The sequence below is a fragment of the Solanum tuberosum genome, unplaced genomic scaffold, assembly GCF_000226075.1.
Source record: "Solanum tuberosum cultivar DM 1-3 516 R44 unplaced genomic scaffold, SolTub_3.0 scf00244, whole genome shotgun sequence".
NCBI lineage: Eukaryota > Viridiplantae > Streptophyta > Magnoliopsida > Solanales > Solanaceae > Solanum > Solanum tuberosum.
Genome location: NW_006239181.1, coordinates 802612 through 819331, shown reverse-complemented (window position 1 = coordinate 819331; position 16720 = coordinate 802612). Strand labels below are relative to the sequence as shown.

The window sequence follows — 16720 nt, the reverse complement described above, 5'->3', positions numbered from 1 at the left end:
TCCCACTAAATTAATCAACACTTTCGTTTGAATATACTTACAAATTTGCATCAATTGTTTTTTACTCGGAAGCGATATTGGCTCCAGAAACGAACCTCCTTTCCGAGGTCGATGTGGATGTTGATGTAAATGACTCTAGGATGGATCTTGTTGGAGAAAACAAGACAGGTTTTGGTGGAACTTGTAGGGAGTGAAGGCTTCCCTCCAGCATTTCAACTGCCTTTTCTATTGCTGGTCGATCTGACGGCTTGGTCTGAATGCACCACAAGCCCACTAAAATCATCTTCCTTGCTAATTCTTCATCTTCTTCGTTCATGATACCTTGTAGACTTAGGTCCTTCCCCAGCTCGAGATGTTCATAGATCCAATTTGGAAAGTATACTTCACTAGTTTGGTTCATGTTAACATTGTTTCTCACTCCAACCATCTCAAGAACAAGCATGCCGTAGCTGTAGACATCTGATTTGTGAGAGACGTGTCCAAACGCTCTAGAGAACACTTCTGGAGCAATGTATCCAGCAGTTCCCCTGGCACCTAACATTGATAGAATGCTCTCCTTTCTCTCGCACAATCTAGAGAGGCCAAAGTCAGATATTTTGGGGCAGAAATCCTCGTCCAAGAGAATGTTGTGAGGTTTTATGTCAAAGTGCACTATTCTTGTGTTACAACCTCGGTGCAAATATTCCAACCCTCGAGCAGTCCCAACTGCGATACTGTACAATGTCGTCCATTCCAAGGTACAAGTTGTGCTAGATGGTCCACTGTTAAGAAATTTGTCCAGTGAACCATTGGACACATACTCATAGATTAAGGCTCTCCTATTTCCTTGGTAACAAAATCCCAAAAGCCCTACTATGTTAACATGGGAAGTTCTACTTATACTGGCTACCTCATTTATATATTCTTCTCCGTCACCATTAGTTTCTGTCAGGACCTTTACAGCTACTGCGTGACCATCAGGTAGATTTCCTTTGTATACCTGACCAAATCCTCCCTGTCCTATTTTATGGCTGAATGAGCTTGTTATTTTCTTTAGATCTGAATAGCTGTACATCTTTGGAGCATGAGATCCGTAATTTCTCATAAATTCTTCAATTTTGTGATCTTGTGATTCAATCTTCCAGCAAATCAGTGACTTACAGGATGACCCTCGACTTCTGAGGCAATAGATGATTGGAACTGATATTATGGCCAGCCCTGCGATACAAACTGCGGCAACTGCATATAGATATTGTTAATAGATCAAGTACAAATGCAGAAAAGCAGATTGAGGGAATGACACAGGGATGCTTTACCTATTACAGCTGTCGGAATCATTACTGAACCTGCAATATGTGCCAATAACTTATCATTCATTTCAGGATTTTATCTGAGCGCAACTACAAAGGACTATCATGAATGAACAACTCAAGCGAACCGTGTCACAGTTTCAAAATGTCTCTTTCACAGAGACTACAAAAGGAAAAATGAAGGAAAAGCTATAGATCGAGAGAATTTAGAAAAAAAAAGAAGGTGAATTGATGAATGACTAGTCAATCCAGAAGAGTGCAAGGACTTGAACATCACGACCATTAATGAACTTGATTTTTGCAAGTCCATGAAGAAAGACTAACCAAAACAAGAATTATGTTGTATATGCTTTTCAAGCAGAGTTTTTCTCAAGAAAGAATGATGAAACAGGTGGCTCTCATCAAAGATGCACTCGACATAAATTAGGTAGAGAAAGTTCCATGAAAGTCGCAAGATCAAGTTTTGGATACCTTCAAAAGACCTTGAAGATCGAATTCTTCCATACTGTCTCTTGAAGTGATGAATATAGTTTAAAAGGGGATGTTGGATATAAGCTAGATTTATCATCTACCAATTTTCGTAGTTCATATGCTAGTAATTGATATGAGAATTCATGTATGGTTTATACCTGAACTAAGGAAAAGAGTGATAGTAACTAAATTAAGATACATAAGGTATACGTTTGAATATGTAGAAATTCCTAGGAATTATAGCTGTTTTATTCAAAGTCTAAATTGGGACAAGATACTTTCTCCTACAACTTGTCTTCAAGTGATTCTAGTAGTAGTAAATTATGAGGATTAGTAGAGGAAAGATTACCGGGTAAGTGGTTTGGTCCATCGTTGCAGTAGTTTGAATGAGTACCATTTAGACAATGGCATGCAAAGTCTCCAGAATCTGGATTGGATCCACATCTTCCACCTGACGTGCGGCATTGTTGGCACTTAGAATCAATACCTGCCGTCCAATTAACTGAAAAACCGCCAGCAATGGCTCTTCTCAGAACTTCCACGGAAGCTGTAGGACTGGCTAATGCCACAGCACTCGTTTGATTGACCCTAGCTATTATTTCTTCCTGGCATGTTACCAGACTAAGGTTGAAGGGAACGTTGATCAGAGTGTATATACCAAATATGCTGCTATTGCAATTGAACCTATTTGGAGACGAAGGTGGTAACTGCAAACCAGGGCGGACGGTGCAGCCGAAATACAGAGTAATATTCAGGTCACTCGAAACATAGCTGAAAGTGTTTAAATCAAAGGAGGCATTCTCGGGATTATCCAAACAAATACTACTCAGTAAATCATCCCGAGCCAGGGTTACAATTCGATTAGGGGTGTTGATATCTATCACTTCGTATCTTGTTGATTCAATTGCAATTTTGGGTATGCTACTTTCGCACTTGATCTCAAAACTAGGATGACCACAATACTCTGGTTTTCTCCCTCCCCAAAAAGGGTAAATTATATTCATGCTGCCGCACTGAAACGGCTCACCACAACTCCTGTATCGCTCGTCATCTTGACCGAGGGATATGGGCATATGGAGAAAGCATAGAATGATAAACAGAATGACAGTTGAGTGGAGATCTGAGAGCATCTTTTTGGAGCAAATTCAGTCCAATCTTTCTTTTTAAATTTGCCTTTTAAAACTGCTTATCCAATTCTTACCTCGTCAAAGAAAGAAAAATAGGCTATGCTATGCATTCCGACTTGACAGAGATATTGTCGATTTTTCATATCAAGTTGTAACAATCAAAGTCAAGCATTGACTCGTTTACTTTTCTAAATTGGGAGTAAAACCATTTGAACGTTACTTTTACAACAACATATCCAAGGGAGTGTTTCCGAGAGACCCGACTTAAATAACCGGAAAAGAAAATTCAAAAGAAAAAAGTGCCTTGCAAATAATAGGAGAAACATTAGATAATAAAATTCTCATTCACTTTTTGTGTACATGAACCACTTTGACGTACATTGGGTAGAACGCAAGTGCATTGATTGGTGAACTCGATGCGTTTTTGGCTATGATAGGACTCAAATTTCTTGCGATTAACATATATATATCACACACTCTTTATCACTGGACCAAATCCCCAAGACTGAGTGAAGATTTATTAGATAAAGTGAAAACTGTTGCATTCGAACAACCAAAACCATAAAAAAGATTGCTAAAGAAATATTCTCTTGACATTAAAATTACGCAGTACCAAAAACTAAAGAGGTCCAAAATTGTCATTTTCTCTCTAGCTTATTAGTCAATATGACTCATTCAAAAAATCAAGATCACCAAAAGAAAAAAAAGCGTAGGTTGATTTATCTGTAACTTGTACCAAAAGTTTCCAACACGCGGTGAACCATCACCATCTCCACCTCTCTCCTTGTATGATTGTCATTCATTAGACTATTGGCAATAATGATATGTGGAACAAAATCAACTACTTTCACACGCTTTATTCTGCTTCAACTATATAAGTAAACTTCATATAATTTCCACGAAAAGAAAAGGAAGCAAAATAGAACTACCAGGAAAGCTGGGAGCTAAAATACTTATAGTTGGTAACTTAATCAATTACCAACTCTTAGAAGGAGGTACAGGAACACAAGTTAAATACCTTGAGCAATGCTCACCAGTATTTTACTTAAGTTGATGACATGGAAGAGTCCTGAGAGATGACGGAAATGTGACACTAATGGGGTAGTTAAATACCTTGAGCAATTTCCGACCTCAATATCATACAGCTAAAGACGAAAAGAAAGAAAAATTAGGCACTGCTAATCTTGGGACTACTCCAACAACAGTAACTAAAAAGACAGCTATTACTGAGAGAAATGAAAAAGAGATTTTGTTACGAAAATATGGAACGAATTTCCTTAGCAAACAGTTACACACAGGGGATGATACTCCAAGAGCTTCTGCCACTAAAGTTGCACATCTTGCATAATATACAAGTATGGAAGCTCATATGAGTATAAAACTACAAGCTTTTCATGTCAAAATGTTACATTTGATTATACAGGGGAAAAAGGGATGCACTACTTACTTTATTTCTCCGTCACCACTTTATATATTGATGGCACAGATAACTCAACCATTTACACCTACAATTACACTCACAGGAACTGCAGTTAGAGCTCATCCCTTGTTTGCATAAACAGGCACATGTTAACTTCTTAGGCGGGTTACTGGTGATTAATTAAAGGTGGTTTCCTTCTGTATTTTAGAAATCACCACACTAAGCCCTTTCTTCTCCTAAACCTGTCAACACGATCTGTGCTCATCCGCGACTTCTCAGGTTTGTTTGACTTCTTAGTCTTTTCAAGTCGACTATCCAAGCTGTTCCTTGAAATTTCAGGAAGATCAGGTTTCAGGTCAAATGTGTCGGTGGCACCACTTTCGGCAGGTTTACTCTGATTTTCAGACTCTGTTGATGCTTTCTGGGGGCCATTAGCAGCAGGCTTCGGTTTGCCAAGACCAAGAACAAATTTCTTTAGATGTTTGATATACTCTGGGTAAAGTTCAAGGTTGCAGTGTCCACCTCCATTTAACCATAAAGGTTCATATTTTTCTTTACATAGCTCCCACAGCTGTTTCCCGTGGGAGTAGTCAACAACTTCATCCGCTGTTCCCTATACATGTGTTAAAATCCTTTGAGTAAAATGTTCAAAAACAGAACCTTTGGAAGGTACAAGGCCGAAAGGGTCTAAAGTAATTTATTAACCGGTAAAGAATTAGGATCGTTGGGAGGTACAAACACGTAAAGGGTCTACAGTTATTATATTAACCAGTAACAGAACAGTTGCCCCACCATCTTTCCCGGACCCATCTCCACTGCGAAGTATTTGTAAATAGATTGAATTTGAAAGAGATTGGAAATTATGGAATAGAAGGATTAAACATTGGAAAAGAAGGGAAACTTACATGAATGACCAGAACCGGACAATTCACTGCACTAATCTTGTCAATGTTCTGAAATAAATTGGAGAAATGAAATCAGATTTTATAAGTGGAGATGGAAAAAGAATTACGTACTGATAACCACTGAGAGTGTTTTACCTTGTATATGTCAAACCAATATGTCCGCTTGACAGGGTACAAAACTCTTACACCAGACAATATTGGACTATGTAAAACAACACCTCGTAAATTGGGTACTCGTGATGCAAGATCAACAGTTGGGCCACTGCCAACAGATTGACCATAGAGTATTAGCTGTTCATCTTTGACCCCATATTGCTCCTTTAGGCATTTATATACTGCATCAATGTCCGCGTACGTATTACATTCAGATGGCTGCTTCAGAGAAAGGATGATTTCATTATAATTTAAACAGCAAACAGCAACAAGGGAATAGACCCATATGAAACTCAAATGATTTCCTAGAACAAGCAATGAATGAAAAATGCAAGATTACGAACTGAAACTTTCTTATATACCTGTGCCAGGTCTCACACAAATTTGTTAACAACATTAAGCAGAAAACTATATAAAGAAAGAAAAACATGTTTTAATGCCCAAAGCAACAACATTCTAATTAAAGTTTCACCAAGCGAGGCACAAAACGTGTTGAGGCGCTTTGCCTCGCTTAATATGCACTTCAGTATCTTCATCAAGGTTCTAAGACATACTCTTCTTGGTCAATAAGCCTCTTGTGAAGAGGCAACACTTAACAATCGATACTTTACTTTACGTGAATTGTCTTTAATTTTTTTGTTCATATATCTGCCTTTCATGCTTATAATTATTAGTCTTGAACTAATCATATATATTTGAATTTTTTTCTCACTTCGCGACCTTTTTCATTATCTCACGCTTTATTTGCACTTTGAGAGTTTTTTTGTGCTTTTTGCTTTAAATAACACGGAGTTCCACATGCCCAAATAACATAGCATGATTGCCAGCATCTAGAAACTAAAGAAATGAGGTAATAAACAAAGAATTATTCAGGTTTGGAAGCCATGAATAAGATTTAAGAATGTACAAAACCCCCGATCCAATTACAGATTTAAACTTTTCCTTTTTAAAAAAAAATTCTAAGAAAGCCAACCCAAATTGGTGAAATGTTAATGCTCTAGCTCTTTCAGCATCATCAGAACTTCGATAAGGCATATGTTTTTCACCTTATCGTATGGTATAGATGGTAAGCAATATTAATATTCCCTTAAAAGATGCTTGAGGGACAACAAAATGCATACTGAAAGGTCTCCCCAAATCTGGTAAGAAAATCAAGATATGTGATGCGTGTTGCAACATATCACATACAAAACGTGATAGAGGCAGAAGCAGAAAAAAAAGAACAATATTTCTTTCATATATGGATTTCATGAAGGGAATTAGACTTAAATAAAATTCCAGTCACGGTTTGTCGTGGGAGTTCACTAAATGAAGAAGTGGATGATCCATCATTGGTCATTGTACAAACAGGGCAAGCAAGCTCTTCCTTGAGAATTTCAAAATGAACGTTAAAGCTTTTAAGAGTTCATTGACAAACAGCTCCTGTTCTTAGACAGGTTACTGGTTAGGGTTATAGGGAGTTTATGACTAAACACAAGCCCATTGCCAATACTACACCTTGGGCATTCCTTCCTAGGAACAAAAAAACTTACCATTATAAGACAACAAAAATTAGCAGTTAAGTCCAAAAAGTGCATTGCAGGGTTCAAATAATTTCACAGACCCAACTACGTGAACTAGTTTGGTTAGCTAGTGCTTCAAGTTGTGGTTCTAATGAGAAAGGAGAAACTAAGCTAAAGGTTAGGTAACATATGTGGTGGTACTGAAAGAGCTTTGATGTGTTCTATAATATCTGCCGAGTAATCAATGCTACCTTAAAATAATCAATGTTAGTGTGTTCTTGCAAATAATGCTTTCAAATTATAGGACATATTCCTCCCCCAAACGCAAAAACAAAAAGAAGGTACAGAGGATAAAGGCGGACGTGGACACACAGGTTGGGGGGCAACGTAACTAAGAGAGCCATTCCATTTAGGGCAAGACAAAATGGCAGGTTGGGGCAGTCTCGTGTCTGAGCCAATTGGTCAGACGACGACTACTTCACGTATTGGTTTAGTATTAGCTGCCTAGTCCTTGTATATTTGCAAGTGAGCAAAAAAGAATACCATTGTCTTTATGTTTATTCGCGCATCACAAAATGGCCCAAGTGATATCCATATTAGATTGACTTTTTGATGTTGTAAAATAGATGAAAAACCATCTGTAATAATAGAGTACAAGTAACCTCCAAACTTATTGGAAATGATTCTTTTGCATTATTAGCATCGGTTAGAGACTGATTTCCCTTGGCATTATATATCATTGTCCAAATTCAGAGTGACAAATTACTGGAGCGACTACAGAGGATAAGATATCTGTTCTCTGACATCAAATTTTGCTTCAGAGAATCTTAGGAGTTAAGAGTTTAAGACCTTGTAGTAACATGGGTGACAAGTGGCGTTAAATGATTAATACGAGGCCTGAAGGAGAGGTGATATAACATTGACATCATCCATGGTCTTTATAACTAAACTTCCATGTAAGAAATCTAGAGAAAATGTTTTTTTTTTCTTTCAATAAATAAGAAATCTACTGAAAGTGAGCAAACGAAGATTTTAAGAAAGAAATTCGTCAATCTTTACATAAAGGTTGCATAAGAATTTCGTAAATATGATATGCCCACATATAAATGAAAACAAATATAACAATTATATAGCTCAGGGATGAGGACATGAGGTTGACACCTGGCTTCTACCATATCTTAGCAGCATTTACTTTTAATCTTCTGAAATTTTAATGAAGTCCAAAAAGGTAAAAATTAAAGTTCTACCATCACATTCCTCCATTAACAAGTATCATTGCAAGTTAGAGCTGGTTGATAAAGCCAGTTTTCAAAACAGATGTCAATTTTCTTCCTACTAATAATGTTATTATACAAGTAACAAACTGAAACAGGTGAAGGCAGTAAGGTTTTTCTCTTTGTCCCTGTTTTCTTTATGAACATGGGGAACAAAAAGCTGCCAAGTACATATGACCAAGGAAGCAGGTATCTAACCTTTCCACTTGATTGTCCATATCCAGAGTAATCATACCTAAACAAGAAACCATATGAGCAACGTCAGGAGGGTCTGAGAAATCAAACGGCAATCCTACTGTTTAGTTTGACATTAAAAAAGTTCTAGAATTGAAGCAAATGAATGCTCTATTTACGAAACTAGAGAGAGACAGAGAGACCAGGGGGTTCAACCATAATATTTACTTAATCGGGGGTCTTCCAGATGCAACTCGCAATAGGTCAAATTGCACAGAAGATAGGAAATGATCACGAGTTACTAAAATCTAGTATAGAGTAAAGTAGTAAAGCGAAACAAGCTGCTTGCTTGAATTGGACTCCTGGACCTCAAGCTTGGCTTGCTTCTAACATCTACTTGATTATCAAATTATTATCCACTAGTAATCATGTATCAACCATAGCACCAATGCTAGGGAAATACAGCACAAAAATAACAATTTCATGCCATCCGCACGTTATAGGAGAGTCAATATAAATAGCCTAATGTTAGTTGCATTTCAGAAAATTAGTTTGACAGTGTGTCACGCACTACAGTTTAAAACAAACAACCTCAAATTTTCTCCAATTTCGTAAAATCTCAAAAAGAATTCTTAAAGCTACGACGGTCACAACATAAAGCTAGGAAAGTCACGACACGAAGTAAAAACATCATGTCATTATCATCTTACAGGGAGAATCAAAATATACAGCATAAAGTAAGTCATGTTTTGGAAACACATTTGACTGTGTCATGCGCGATAAATTAAAACAAACAACTTCTTCAAACTTTCTCGAATTTTGTTAAATCTCAACAAAATTCTCAATTTGGAATATGTTCTACTAAAGATGTATTATTTCTACTCAACTAAATATCTTGACCCAAAAAATGTTAAGTATTTTACTTCCAAGTTCCAACCATTTCTCTTATTCAAGGAAAAGTGATCCAAATATGGAAGTTACAACTTCTCAATTACTGCATAAGCTGTCTTTGATATTGCTAGATTCAAGAAAATAAGAACAAAATAAAAACTTAAAACAGAAATAAGGTTTCAGAGAAAAAAGAAAAAGATAAGCTTTAGCTCAGAATGAGATAACAGAAACTAAATTGAGAAATTAGGAAATAAAATTGAGCTAATTAGAAGGGAAGCTTAATTAAATTACCCCATGAGATTAACACGAAGACGGAGGCTCAATTCAACAAAGAGCTCAAACATCTGACCCAAATCAGCAGCATTACCATGAGAATACAGCATAGTAGCAGATGCCTTTGGATGCTTCACATGAACGGCCACGATTTCATTTCCACGGCGAGTACGAAGTTTCAAAAAGTCTACTCCATCTCTCCTAGCTACCTCAGGTATGCTAAACTTGCCGTCGTCGGGGACCACCGTATACGACGGCGGAGTCGGTGGGAAGAAGGCGAACTTAGCAGCGATGGAAGAAGTCACTCCTCCCATTATCTACAGTAACTTAATGCTACTGCACCAATCATAAAGCAGCCCCCTTTTCCCCTATCTTCTTCTTCAGGGCGGCGCGTGGAGGTCAAGGGAGGCGCGTAGCGGTTTGAAAAAAAAAAAGGAATATGCTATGACTAAGAAAAGGTTGTTGGAGGAAGAGGGGATATATTGTATAACGTTGGAGTTTTCGGATTTTATGCAACACTTTATGACTCATAAGTATGATTGTAACTTGTAAGAATTTGTTCAATTTTATTTGTCAAGTTTGTTTAGTCGAAAATTAAGTTATATGAATTTTAATAAAAAAATTAGTCAAATTGATTTCTATAAAGCGAAATTCGACAAATAAAAGTGATGAATACAATTAAGAAAAGCTTAAATGAATTAATTCAAACAAAAATATCAACAATATTTATAATAATTGTTTAATTATTAACGTTAGATTAGAATTTTCTAACCACGATGTTAAGATAACTTTAATTACCAAACCACGGAAGAAGGTAATGGAGCTTTTTGACTATTTAACCATTGTAGAAATGCACCTTAATGGACTTTAATTAGCATACTTAATTTTGGTTACAAATATATCTAGAAGAAAAGAAAATGTTAGTTCAAGAAAGCATAAAATATTATTAAAAAATGGTCTACCAAGTACCAACCAACCAACCATGAAAACAAGAATATCATAGTCTCCCAAATACTATATATTCCTCACGTTTTGTGCATATCATAGACATGTTCGAGGAAGAAATAGAAAAGTTGATAATTCTTAGGAGAAAGGTTCTTCTTTTTATATATATTTAAAATGCTAAAATTCAAGGAGAATATCTATTGAAGTGAAGGTAATTATTCTTGACTGATTAATATTAATTCTTCCATTTTAATTTATCAGATATTTTATCTTTAGATAAACTAAAAAAAAAAGTGTCACGTAAAACAGATGGATTATGATATTGGTGCAGCAAGTTGGAAGATGGAACCAAAGAGAAAAGGTTAATAGGACAAAGTCTTTTCCTCTTTCTTGTTTTTAAAAATTGTGTACTTGCCCAAGGAATGATAAACGCCTATAACGTATCTATGGAAAACATTATTAATTGGAGAGCATCAATTATCAAAGATTGTCCTTTTAGGTCAAACCAATTGAATGAGAGAAGAGAGAGAGAGACAGAGTTAATGGAACACGTCAAAATAATCCCATCTGTACCATTTTCACATTTCCATTTCTTCTTCTTTTTCACAATCGTAATGTCTACATCAACTTATAGGAAAATATAAAATTTAAAATTAATGAGATTTTATAGCTATAAGTTTAATATATTGAAATAATCAAGTTTATAATTAAATATATTTATAATAATTTAAAATCTTTTTTTTTAATACATATATAGAATTCATATGCAAAAGTTATTAAATTTACGTGAATCACACATGATTCACTCCGATGGAAGAGGTGGTGAAGTATTTTCCTTATTACACAATACGACGAAAATCTAAAGGAAAAGAAACCTAAGCTATACTTCCTTTTATTACGTAAAGAAATAGTGTCCCATATGATTGAAACTGCAAAACACAATACAAAAAGTTAAAAAGAGAAATGTCAATCTTCTACGCAAAGAAATGCTATAAAGCGCAACTTATATTTAGCCATCACCAGCTACAATATTTAACTAAAAGTATTTTTTTAGAGTTGTATTGAATAATGATTAATGAACGTGATGAAGAGAGTGATGCATAATGGAATTATAACCATTTCTTTATTCTGTAAAAGAATATAAATCGTCAAGAATATCTGACAAGATACTACTATTATATAAACTTTGTAGGGCTTAAAGTAATACCCACATGAGAATTATGAATGTGTCTTAATTTTGATGTTCAGTTCAAAATAATTTAGGAGGGTTTATAAAAACATGGAAAATACTGGGTACATCAGACCAGTCATAGCAATTACAAATTAACATATAAAAGTCTATTATCACTTAACCCTGGTGAAAGGGTAAATATATACATGAAAAACACATATCTTATATATATTGAGGAGGGGTCGAGGTAGACAGAGGAAGAATTAGAGAGACAAGAACTCTAGATAGGAGAGTATGGACATCGAGGAGAAGACATGTTTTGTTGTTTGTATAGACTATAGACATTTGGTGTAGATACAAGAGATTATAGAATGAGATATAAGAAGACAGAAAAGAAAGGAAAAGGGGAAGACAATTGAGGAAGTAATGGACCACCACAATCACCCCATTGTATATATTTGCACAGCACAATAATAATGCGCAGAGCAATCAGTCGCCTTCCATACCTAAAGCCATAGCGGTGGCACGTCGACATGTCACGATGAACAATTACTATTTTACATGACTCTTGTTTCCGCATTCTGCCAAAATACCTCCGCCATGGACCTTTTCTGCCTTTTTTTTCCTTACCATTTTCTCCACCTGATGTCACTCTTCATTGATCAATCCGTTTCTTTTGCAATCCACCACTCATTAATCTTTTCAACTTTTAACAACATCCAACCAGGTAGTATTCTCATCAACTTATGCACATCTCGACTACTACATTTATCTCTCACCGGTACACACTAGTATTGGGACTTGAACCTGTCACCCTTTCAGATTTCTAAAGCAGATTTTCCAAGATCCAAGTTAGGAGAAAATATGTCATATGCAAGAAATAAGCTGGAAACATACTAAAAGGGTTCATCATCAGTGTCTAAGCTTCGGGTTAGCAGGACATACCCTCTCGAGAAAAACGGGAGACATATTTGGACTAAACATGAGCGGATTCCTTATCCACTCAGGGCATCTCAAAGTCCCCAGTGACAAAACAGAACACCAGTTCTGCACGAACCAAAAGGATGACTTCAGAATATAAGTTCCAACAGCAACGCCTGTTTGCAGTGAAGAAATGATATCTGAAATGTGGAGTGACTAGCCATGCTTAACTTAGCAAAGAACAGAAGAAAAATGAAGGCATCACTGAGCTCAATTCCAACCGTAAATGACTCCCTCTATGCATCAAACTAGATATAATGTTCAAGTCGTTGTCTCATAATCCACAACGCAAACATATGGATACCTCCTATTTGTCAATATGTGTGAACTGAAAATAAGTAAAGACCATAAAGCAAGTTACATAAAAACCTCAAAAAATTCCCTTCATATAGGAAGTTCAGCTGGATGACTGACTAAATTTGCACGTAATCCAGGGCCAGAGACCCAATATTCTATCTTAAGCCCTATTTAGCACTCTTCAGAAAAGTGTATCGAACCAAATCATCATTGTAGATCAACCAGCCTCAACCCTACTTTAAATTAGAAATGAAAGATCAACAAACGGAACATTAGAAAATTCAAAATTCTGATTCATCTAAATGAAAATTGACATCAAATAGCTGGCTAATAGAGGAAGACTAAGTGATTCCCTCTAATTTAGTGATTTCTAGAAATTAACAACTAATGCTCCATTAAGACTGCTTTAGATCAACTAAATGAAAATTGACATCAAATAGCTGGCTAATAGAAAAGTCTTTTAAGTTTTTGCAAATGTAGACGTGAAACAAAGGATGGTCCCTTCGAGGACATCCAATAAAAAAAACAAAGGATGTAATAACCAGATAACTTCTTATATATCATCTAGGTCTCTGCTTTGGAGCACTCCTTCAAGTTTCAAATGATTAACCTCTACTAATTGAGGTTGTTATTTCACATTATCTCTCAACCTCAGAGTAAGACTAACTAAGACCAATATCCAGAAGCGTATAGGAATGACTTAGTCCCAATTTTTCGATTTATACTAACTTTGTATTTCAGTTTTCCGCTTAATTGAGAGAAGAAAAACAAAGCACAACAAGAGAAGCAAAAAAAAGAAGATGGATATACTGCGAAGTAGTAATTTACTAGGTCAAAATAATTTTTTAGCAACAAAACCCTACAAGTTTATCCCAAATAAAGCTCAATTCATCTGTAAGGCAAATTTTCTATGACTATTGAAACATGAATAAGTGCTTTTGCAAATATCAAAGATCTCAGCAGGGATTATCACATATGTGCAGTTTAGGCAGTAGAAAATGGAAGTTGCAAGGAAGACAAAGGGGCCCTTAAGAATAAAAAAGCAGGATCCAGGACAACAGAACTCATCCAGAATGGTAGAAAATTTCATACCATTTTCTCCTGAACAATGTCTTGGAAGATGCACATTCCTGGACAGATATTAGTTGCATCGTCACCTAAAATATACCATCCAAATGACAGTTACAAAAGAGATGAGACATCACGGACTCAAAACAATACTTAGTAACTAACAGTTGGGACAAACCTGAATTGTCAGCATTTCTTCTACAGCAAGCAGGCTGAAGAATATTGTCTGATGGTATGCCTATATGAACTCATACTAGATTGTGCAGCTCCAGTTGGAAGTTGTTCCCGGGGAGATAGAGCAACTGCGCCTTGTAAGCTGAGCAAATAAATTTTATGCTTGATCCATCCGCAGCTGGAAGAGAATCTCCAAAAGCTATCATTTGTCTGCTCAAAACTAACATCAGTACGTCATTGTGTTTGCCTTTTACAAGAGGAGTGAATACTTCTACCCACTTAAAACTGGTTAACATAGGTTGTATTCTCAGTTGCATTATCTCTTAAATTTCAACTTCCACAAAATCGTTATAATGTAGAACTCTTAGCCAATAAATATGGTTAAAACTTCAGTGGCAAAGTTGATGACCATTCTTTATCAATAATGCAGAAGCTTAGCCATTTGAATTTTAGACTGGACCTTCCTTGCTTCATGTGTAAGTCCACAACTACGAAGACCATCAACAACAATTCGTTTATCTGATTTAAGAATTCTCATGCCACCTCTAATACACGATAGTAGTAACTTAGATGCTGCGCGAAACCTCCTAGCTTGGCAAAGACCACGGACTATGGTAGAGTAAGTAACAGAATCTTTCGTATCCATTGACTCAAATATATGTGTAGCATAATCCAATTGACCAGTTTTACACAACCCATTGATAAAAGAATTCCACGCAACCAAGTTAGAATCAAAACCCATCACACTCATACGGTTCAATTGTTGCTGGGCCTCTTGGAAATTACCAGTCCTGCACAAGCCATCAATCCAGATAGCATGGGTGTACTTGTCAGATTCCAAGCCTCCATTTTCTGCCTCATATAACAACTTATAAGCATTATCCAGCTGACCTTCCTTACAATATAGATTAAAAATGGTATTAAAAGACACAATGTCAAGGGTAAAGCCACTTGTAATAATATATCCCAGGTACTCATTGGCCTCAGTTATCCTCCCAGTTTTAAGTAACATACTTGCAACTGTACAGTAAGCAAAGGCATCATATGTATATCCTTTGTTTCTCATCTCTGCAAAGATTTTAAGGCCTTCTTCAAATTGTCTATATCTGAAGCAACATTTCATTACTGTCGTATAAGTGATGGCATTCGGGATATGACCTGATTCTACCAATTCGTTGAGGAACTCTCTGGCAACGTTTCCTCGTCCTGACTTGCACAACCCATGAATAAGAATGTTGTAAGTTACTAACTGAGGAATAAATCCATGACGCTTTAAACTCCTAAATAGCATAAGGGCATTCTCAGTATATCCATTCATACACAGTCCATTAATTAAAATATTAAACGTTGCTGAATGAACAGATATATCTTTCAAAAGAATATCTTGAAAAACCCTGTAAGCTTCGTCTGGCTTCCCGAATTTAAAGAAACAATTCATTAATGAGTTGTAACTCCAAATATCAGGAAGAATTCTCATCTCAAGCATTTCATCAAACAGGTCGAGACATTTAGATAACAGAGAATATCTAGTAGCTCCGGCAATCAAAGCGTTATAGGTAATAACATCAGGGTTAATTCCAGCGTCTTTCATCCTATTAAGGATGGAATAACCAGCATCTATGCCAACAAAGCGGCAATATGCAGCAATCAATGTGTTGTAAGTGACAACATCTGGTTGTAATCCAATTCTTACGCCATCAACTATAACAATTTCAGCTTTCTCTAATTTTTTGGCTTTACAAAGAGATGCCACACAAACATTCATTAACCTTGTTGATAATTTATCCTTGATTCTCCGCATCTACTCAAAACAGTTTACACCTGAAATCTGAACTACTTTTCGAACAAAAGTGACAGAAAAATACTTCTCAGATATCAAATGCTTATGAAATCTCTGTTTGAATGGAAATGATCAATGCACATGAACATATAAAAAATACAGAATCACCGGATTTGCACACAAGAACAATGCATAACTGAAAGAGTAGATACCTTAAAACAACGAACGAAAGCAATAGCCTTTGACCGGCTATCTAGCAAGAGAATGAGAAAGAAGATTTCAAAAAGCTCTCTTTGCCAGTTTCTGGACTTTCGCTAAGCCAACAGTTGCCGCCGGTTGAAAGACCACCGGGAAATTTCAAAAGACTTTTGGCTGAGTTTTATGAAAAAAGCCCATAAAGTATATCAAATGTCAAGTACATCCTTAATGTATTGTAATTAAGAGGAGTTATAGTAAAAGTATCAAAAAGTGAACAAGTTTGATCCAAAGTTAGAGCCTGTTTGGATGGGCTTATAAGCTGGTCAAACTGGCTTAAAAGTCAGTTTTTGACTTATTAGAGTGTTTGGCAATTATCAAAGTAACTTATTTTAAGTCAAAAATGACTTATTTTAAGCCAAAAGCTAAAAGCTAGGGGGGGGAGCTTTTTTTTTTTTAACTTAAAAGCTCTTTTATGTTGACCAAGTATATTACCTTTTTGCCCTTAATTCTTTTATACAATTTCCAAATTGCCCATATTGAATTATTATTATTATAATAATAATATTATTATTATTATTATTATTATTACTATTACTATTACTATTACTATTATTATTATTATTATTA

General features: G+C 35.8%; 3 protein-coding genes across 5 annotated transcripts; all 3 read right to left on the bottom strand.

Moving 5' to 3' along the window:
• Window positions 1-4: 4 nt before the first annotated feature.
• LOC102586743 (probable receptor-like protein kinase At1g67000) lies at window positions 5-2971 on the bottom strand. The gene is made up of 3 exons (XM_006357777.2): window positions 2110-2971; window positions 1296-1325; window positions 5-1218 (listed from the first exon to the last, which is right to left on the bottom strand). The coding sequence occupies exons 1-3, from the start codon at window positions 2888-2890 to the stop codon at window positions 62-64; spliced, it is 1968 nt and encodes a 655-aa protein (XP_006357839.2). The 5' UTR covers window positions 2891-2971; the 3' UTR covers window positions 5-61.
• Window positions 2972-4092: 1121 nt separating this feature from the next.
• On the bottom strand, window positions 4093-9985 carry LOC102586086 (alpha/beta hydrolase domain-containing protein 17B). The gene is made up of 5 exons (XM_006357776.2): window positions 9498-9985; window positions 8340-8376; window positions 5348-5584; window positions 5213-5260; window positions 4093-4920 (listed from the first exon to the last, which is right to left on the bottom strand). Exons 1-5 carry the CDS (start codon window positions 9791-9793, stop codon window positions 4519-4521), a joined length of 1020 nt encoding a protein of 339 aa, XP_006357838.1. The 5' UTR covers window positions 9794-9985; the 3' UTR covers window positions 4093-4518.
• Window positions 9986-11234: 1249 nt separating this feature from the next.
• LOC102585308 (putative pentatricopeptide repeat-containing protein At4g17915) lies at window positions 11235-16273 on the bottom strand. Of its 3 annotated transcripts, XM_006357774.2 has the most exons (4): window positions 14120-16273; window positions 13966-14030; window positions 12798-12904; window positions 11362-12692 (listed from the first exon to the last, which is right to left on the bottom strand). In XM_006357774.2, the coding sequence occupies exon 1, from the start codon at window positions 15914-15916 to the stop codon at window positions 14534-14536; it is 1383 nt and encodes a 460-aa protein (XP_006357836.1). In that variant the 5' UTR covers window positions 15917-16273; the 3' UTR covers window positions 11362-12692; window positions 12798-12904; window positions 13966-14030; window positions 14120-14533. The 3 variants fall into 3 exon arrangements, with proteins under 3 accessions (XP_006357837.1, XP_006357836.1, XP_006357835.1); XM_006357775.2 differs by lacking the exons at window positions 11362-12692; window positions 12798-12904 and adding an exon at window positions 11235-11353; XM_006357773.2 differs by having other exon boundaries at window positions 11362-12904.
• Window positions 16274-16720: the final 447 nt, after the last annotated feature.

Bases quoted from the DNA above. Each gene is read 5' to 3' on its own strand.
- LOC102586743 (XM_006357777.2), bottom strand. From the start codon at position 2,890: ATGCTCTCAGATCTCCACTCAACTGTCATTCTGTTTATCATTCTATGC. The intron at 1,326-2,109 runs GTAATCTTTCCT...CACATATTGCAG, and splicing joins TGGACCAAACCACTTACCCG to GTTCAGTAATGATTCCGACA. The intron at 1,219-1,295 runs GTAAAGCATCCC...ATCTATATGCAG, and splicing joins GATTCCGACAGCTGTAATAG to TTGCCGCAGTTTGTATCGCA.
- LOC102586086 (XM_006357776.2), bottom strand. From the start codon at position 9,793: ATGGGAGGAGTGACTTCTTCCATCGCTGCTAAGTTCGCCTTCTTCCCA. The intron at 5,585-8,339 runs GTTAGATACCTG...TCTCTGAAGCAG, and splicing joins ATGGACAATCAAGTGGAAAG to CCATCTGAATGTAATACGTA. The intron at 4,921-5,212 runs GTAAGTTTCCCT...ACACATGTATAG, and splicing joins GTCCGGTTCTGGTCATTCAT to GGAACAGCGGATGAAGTTGT.
- LOC102585308 (XM_006357775.2), bottom strand. From the start codon at position 15,916: ATGCGGAGAATCAAGGATAAATTATCAACAAGGTTAATGAATGTTTGT.